General features: G+C 33.7%; 1 protein-coding gene across 1 annotated transcript in view; it reads left to right on the top strand.

Moving 5' to 3' along the window:
- Positions 1-276: 276 nt before the first annotated feature.
- sesn4 (sestrin 4) overlaps positions 277-7,286 on the top strand; it is a 27,164-nt gene continuing 20,154 nt past the window's right edge. The window contains exon 1 of the mRNA XM_087281706.1: positions 277-453. Within this exon, the coding sequence (XP_087137832.1) occupies positions 388-453 (66 nt within the window). The 5' untranslated portion in view covers positions 277-387. The remainder of the gene's footprint in view (positions 454-7,286) is intronic.

Below are 7,286 nucleotides of genomic sequence, written 5' to 3'. Positions count from 1 at the left end.
GAGGGCAATACTGTAATCGATTGTCAGGTTGCATTGCGTCACGAAAGTGGGCGGGCGTTAACGGGTTTAACAGACAGGTACTTTTCCACCACACAACAGCGCTCATTGGCTGAAATGTCGAAAAAAACACACTCATCACGCTAAAATTATTCCAAAGCTGAAAGCTCATTGGTTATCGCCACGCTCGTAGACCCACCCATCAACTCTCTGATTGGACGCCACAGCTGTGGAAGAGCCAGTCAACTGTTTTTTCACCCAGTGACACTGCAGCTGTATGCCCGGACATGTAGATCTCACAGCGGCTTGGCCTTTTGTTAGCGAGTCGGTGAGAGGAGCCAAGAAAGCCGTAGGAGCCGCATTCATGCACTTAACGTTACAGCAAGGAAAATGATCATCTGCACGAAAAACATGGATTACCGCCTTGGATCCCAGTGTCAGTTTGTTCAGAATCAGGTAACATCCATCACCGGACTTATTAGCTGTAAACTGGAGCTATATGTAGACTCTTATTCGGAAGTTTCAAAGTTGACAGTTCATCTAACTACTCAGCTAAAGCTTCGACTCTTTGATGTCGTTCATTCATTAAAACGCTCCTCAAACGTATTTATGTGTTGTTATATCTAGATACATGTTCAAAAGTCTCTATTTGAAAGGAAAGACTCGTCTACAGAAGTAATATCCGTTATTTTCCAGCAGGTCATGATTCATGTTTGCAGAATCCAACCGTTTCCATGTCTCTCGCTATTATCCTCATCGAAAGTTACTAGTAACGATTAACTTTGAGTTTTAAACACGAATCCATTGTGTAAATTATATATTGCTCTCGATATAAAGTAATTTTTTTAATAAACAGAAGTCTCTATGGTGTAAAGGGGCAGCCTTGATGTTATTTTAAGTTGTTTGTGCTGCTATTCATCTGTAACTTAACCCAAGGCAGCTTTCTCATTAACAAATACAAGCACATTTTGCTCTTTTAATTTGAATTTTATGTCATGAAAATCTATGCAACTCCATTGTGTTCATCAAAAATATCGTACCATCAGTTTAACAAGCCCCTTTGTGGTGCATATTTCAGTTCGGTTCAGATGTTCATTGTTTCATATTGCAAGTATGATGGACTGCTCATAAAAAAGTGTGCATTTTAAAACCCATAATGTTTAGCTGTTAATAATGGTTTATTCAACATTTTAATCTTAATGAGGAATTAACACTGCAGCCTGGAACAATCTTGAAAGCCTTTGGTGCAGATTAAGCCATAGCTGTAGGTTTACCAATGATCTCAACATACACGACAATAAGCTTTTTTTTTTCCTCGACGTTGAAGTTTTGAGGGATTGACACTTTCCGTTGGGTTGTTTATAAGGCGAATCAGTTGTTTTAGACATGCAAACAATTGATTTGGTGTTTAGTATCAGCATAAGGACGTCCAACTCATTTTGCAATTATTTTATAAATGCTTGAATTAAGTGTACGCTTTAAAGTATTATGCATAAACATCTCGAAAATAAAAAAGCAGTCGTTAGTATTGCAGTCGTAGTGTAATTTTCTCAGTTCATATCGCCCGAACACAAAGCCCGTGGTGGTTTCAACCGCAAAACACGACAAGACACTTGACACTTCTGTAAGGAAATATATCATTAAATAGCATTGCTCCACGCTTGACCTTTTTGCTGTTGTTGTGTGAGTGTTTTCTTTTTCTAACGTTTGTGTGATGTGATGGTGATGTACTGCCAATCAAAGTTGTTTTTCTCCTATTTCGCCTGCAGTAACTCATGAAGCCCTGAAGGGGCCGCTGTTAAGACGGCTCTGCTCCGCATACAAGAGAACAATAGAGGAATGTGTAATTTAAACATTTCTCAGAAATATGCTCTCATTTGCCAGCCCATAAAAATCCTCAAGGCTTGTACTTGGATTGTTAACATCATAATCTGTTTCCCTTTTTCAAACCACTAGTCCTTTTGTAAGAGATACGCTTTAAAGAAGTGTCTGTAGGTGAGAAGTGGTGGAATATGTGTTTAGTCACGTTTTTTGTGTCTTTACTATTGTACTTTTCTAACCAAAGTCAACAGCAGTGGAGAAATCAAACTGTTCAAAAATGAATTAGGTTGTTAAATACCTGAATCATTGTCTTCCATTTAATTTGTTAATTGTGCAGTATAGTGCCAGAAAATAACCTATACAATATTGTGTTTTATTACCTTGTTAGGAGAACATAAGATTCTGTCTGTCTATCTATCTATCTATCTATCTATCTATCTATCTATCTATCTATCTATCTATCTATCTATCTATCTATCTATCTATCTATCTATCTATCTATCTATCCATCCATCTATCCATAATATAAATATATATATATATATATATATATATATATATATATATATATATATATATATATATGTGTGTGTGTGTGTGTGTGTGTGTGTGTGTGTGTGTGTGTGTGTGTGTGTGTGTGTGTGTGTGTATATATATATATATATATGTGTGTGTGTGTGTGTGTGTATATATATATATATATATATATATATATATATATATATATATATATATATATATATATATATATATATATATATATATATATATATATATATATATTAGACATGGGACAATAACTGTTTTTAAGGATTTAAAACCACTAACATTTTCTGCTTTACTGTTTACCATACCGTATATTTAATTACCCTATATCGTTATTATTTAGCATGACATGTTTACTGTTCTAAATATATATATATATATATATATATATATATATATATATATATATATATATATATATATATATATATATATATATAAATTTTTTTTTTTCTTCAAAGGGGAAAAAGTTTTTGTTTTTTACTGTTATGTGCCTCTCCTATCTAGGGCCAGGGAAACATGCAACAAAATAACATAAAGTGGAAAAATAATATTTTGTTTTTTAATTTAGCCAAATTAAAATTAATTAGAGGCCAATTTTGATAATAGAAAACAATATAACTAAACACACACATGATCAATTTCACCAGCAAGACCAAAGTCTAGATTTTCCGAATGGAAATTAGATTCATCAAAAATCTGTCATCACTTCACTGTCCATCATATGCAAGCTGCTAAATGTATGTCACACTGTCTGCTTGTGTTAATGTCAATCTTCCTGCTTGTCTGACTGCATCCTTACGTGGCTTGCCTTGTTTGTCTGTTTGTGCGCTTAGGTGTGTGTGTGTGTGTGTGTGTGTTTGCTGCCGGGCTTGTTTCAGTCCAACCCCCAGTGAGGTGCAGCTGGCTGTTTTGTTCTTCCTGGCTTCCAGGTTGGCAAACCAAAATAGTGTTTCCTTTGTAGAGAGTGAGAGAGATGGGCCTTGTGCAAGTGCATCTGAGACTATTGCGCATGTCAAGGATAGAGCTCTCCAGGCCTTCTGAGAATGCAGATTGAATATCGTATCTTGCTCTTTTTCTGGACTCAGGCCCTAAACTGAAGCCCCCTGGTTGTTTGGAGACTCGTGTTTAGACCGTCCTCAAATGACAAAAGATGAGCACAGGCTTATATTTGTCTGTTCTCACTATGTGTGCTTTCTCGGTTGTTTTGGTTTGAGGAATTGCAATATGTTGCACTAGGCATGGGCTGGTTTAAGTTTCTGATGGTATAATAACCTTGTTCTACGGTATTACAGTATTGTGATCACTACTCTAAAATAAGTTATTTTTAAATGTCTGGATAAAAAAAAACTTTTTCCCCATTGAACATTTATGATATTTTGGAACTAAATCTGGGCTGATAAACTAGATTACATCAAATCACGATAACTTTTGTCATTAACAATGATAAGCTCTAAACTTTTTATACTCTATATTGATCCAAGAGCCAATCACACAGCAGAAATATGCAGCAATTGAAATCTAAAAGTGTGTTAAAATTAGAGATGTTCCGAATTTTCGGCCACCGAAAGTTCATCCTCTGAAAATGTTACACTATTTAATGTACCCTCTAATTTTTGTGGCATAAGTCTTTTTTGGGGTACTTTGTAAAATCCTAATGCATTAATAACTTGTATCAAAAATATATCGTTATCATTCAATATGAAAAATAATTATCAAGATTGCATTTTTGCCATATCGCGCAGCCTTATTTGGAACAGTAAACCTAAATAATTGACCTCTGCTATCTTCATTAGTTTCAAAACACAGATTTCTTTACAAAACATAAAAAACACATTTAAAAAGCTCTTGTATATATAAACCTTAGGAATGGTTTAACATAAAATTTTATCAGTTTTAAAACCTTAACTTTCCCAAACTGAGGTAAACCTTGAAACTGGTTATCATCCCATGCTTATGCTGCACACTTGAAGACATGATCCCACAGAAATGGCATCATTTATTGTCAGCGTCACTTGTGAAATTATGGTTTGAAAAATGTTGCCAACCAAATAGTTTCCATTGTTGACAAGACCAAAAAAAAAAATTAAATTGTCTTTTATAGTAATTTTCTATGGAATAACAAGAAATTGAATGATTTAATTTGAGTAAATTTAGCTTTCTGGAGGAGGACGGTCTCTATTCCCTGTTTAAGGGATAGGTCAAACCAGAAATAAAACTGTACACCATTTACTCACCATCTAGTTTCAAACTTTTCTTTTTTTTTTTTCTTCAGAACAGAAAAAGATGATTTAATGAATATTGGAAACAAGTAGGCATGGTGGGACGTTAACCAGTTTTAAGGTTTACCACGGTTTGAAAAAGTCCAGGTTTTAAAAACCACAAATTTTCTGTTATACAATTTTTAAGGTATATGTAAGTTTTTTTTTTAAATGTTTTTTTGTGTTTTAAAGAAATATGTGTTATTGAAACTAATGAAGACAGCAGGCGTTATTGAATTTATTGAATTGTTTAGCCAGACCTGTTTACTGTTCCAAAATATTATAAATGTTTCTTAAAATAAAATATATTGTGTCGATAGTGGAATAGGGTCATTGTAGGGTCATTGTTTTTTTTTTTTTTTTTTTAAAGAACGTATTTTAGAGCAGTAATGACAATCGTAATAACATAAAACCAAGAGATTACAAGATTATCATATCGTCAGAAACGTGTACTGAGGTAAACCTTGAAACTGGTTATCATCCCATGCTTATGCTGCACACTTGAAGACATGATCCCACAGAAATGGCATCATTTATTGTCAGCGTCACTTGTGAAATTATGGTTTGAAAAATGTTGCCAACCAAATAGTTTCCATTGTTGACAAGACCAAAAAAAAAAATTAAATTATCTTTTATAGTAATTTTGTATGGAATAACAAGAAATTGAATGATTTAATTTGAGTAAATTTAGCTTTCTTGAGGAGGACGGTCTCTATTCCCTGTTTAAGGGATAGGTCAAACCAGAAATAAAACTGTACACCATTTACTCACCATCTAGTTTCAAACTTTTCTTTTTTTTTTCTTCAGAACAGAAAAAGATGATTTAATGAATATTGGAAACAAGTAGGCATGGTGGGACGTTAACCAGTTTTAAGGTTTACCACGGTTTGAAAAAGTCCAGGTTTTAAAAACCACAAATTTTCTGTTATACAATTTTTAAGGTATATGTAAGTTTTTTTTTAAATGTTTTTTTGTGTTTTAAAGAAATATGTGTTATTGAAACTAATGAAGACAGCAGGCGTTATTGAATTTATTGAATTGTTTAGCCAGACATGTTTACTGTTCCAAAATATTATAAATGTTTCTTAAAATAAAATATATTGTGTCGATAGTGGAATAGGGTCATTGTAGGGTCATTGTTTTTTTTGTTTTTTTTTTTAAAGAACGTATTTTAGAGCAGTAATGACAATCGTAATAACATAAAACCAAGAGATTACAAGATTATCATATCGTCAGAAACGTGTACTGGCCCATGCCTAGAAACAAGTAGCCATTGACATCTGGAGTATAAAGAAAACGCTTTTGAATAATATCTAGCGGTTTCCAACATTCTTTATAATATCTTCCTTTGTGTTCAACATTATACAAAACAGGTTTAAACAGGTTCGCAAATAGGTTGAGGGTGAGTAAATGATAACACTTCCTTTTATTTATTCATTTGTATTTGGACTTTTGACCAAACACGTGAACTCATTCAAATCTCAACCCAAGAGTACATGCAAATTTATTCAAACCTAAATGCTGTTTTGTTTGTTCATGGTGTGGTCACGCGCTTTCCCCCCCTATTTTTAATATTACACATATATATATATATATATATATATATATATATATATATATATATATATATATATATATATATATATATATATATATATATATATATATATATGCTGCTTAAACACATTATCTAGCTTTACCACACTTATTTAGAAATATAATAAGCAACTCTTTTATAATGTAAGACCACACATGCCGTCACTGTGAAGTAAAACAGGAATTTATGATTGCGGAAAGTGGCACCTTTACTCAATAAATAAGATTTCAGCTGAATTTTAGAGGGACTCGCCAAGAGGAAATGAGACTGACTTCCTGTTTCGTGTTGACTTGTTGGTAAAGACATGTCAGTGCATATTACTGATGCTGATGAGGTATATTGTAATCACAAAGTTTCAGACCTTTTACTACTGACCATGAGTCGTGGGCTGGTGATATTTATGAGCATTATACTTTTAAATAACAAGTATAACCAACATCTTTTGTTGGTCAGAGCCATTTAAAAATGGCTCAGAGCATCTGCTGTACGGTTTCAGCTGTGTGGGTGTGTGAGCGGCTCTCAACCTCTCAAATGAGTTGCATTAGTCTCTAATTTCCCAGTGAGGTTTCATTAATTGTTAATTGTAAGTTGTTTTCTCTTTTCCCAGATATACAGTGATTTTTGTGTGGCTGTCCATTCAGGCTATGAAATTAACACCACAATAGCATGTTGAATATGTCTATTCGCAGTTGCCTGTTTTTCTGGGTCACCGCTGAGGAGTTTTGGGCATTGAGAACAGGCTCAGGGACATGTGATCTGTTTACCAGGGAAAGTGCACTTGTACTAGTGTCCCAAAGAGACTTGTGTTTGATCTGTTGTTTGAGGCTGACCTCAACTTCTTAGACCTGTTTAAATGACCTTTTTTTGCACATATATGGTCCTCGGTTGACTGTATATTTACTTTTCTAGTCCTGGAGATTTTCCCAGTGCAAAACACTTATTGACTTGGTTGACTTAAACTGCACGATGGGAGTAATTCAGTTATCAATTCAAATAATTTGTTAAAATGGCTTATTCATTTAGAAATGAAGCAAGTGACTGCTTTATGAATAGGTCATTGAATG

The sequence above is a fragment of the Danio rerio genome, chromosome 14, assembly GCF_052040795.2.
Source record: "Danio rerio strain M-AB ecotype USA chromosome 14, GRCz13ab, whole genome shotgun sequence".
NCBI lineage: Eukaryota > Metazoa > Chordata > Actinopteri > Cypriniformes > Danionidae > Danio > Danio rerio.
This window is presented reverse-complemented; position numbering and strand designations above follow the sequence as displayed.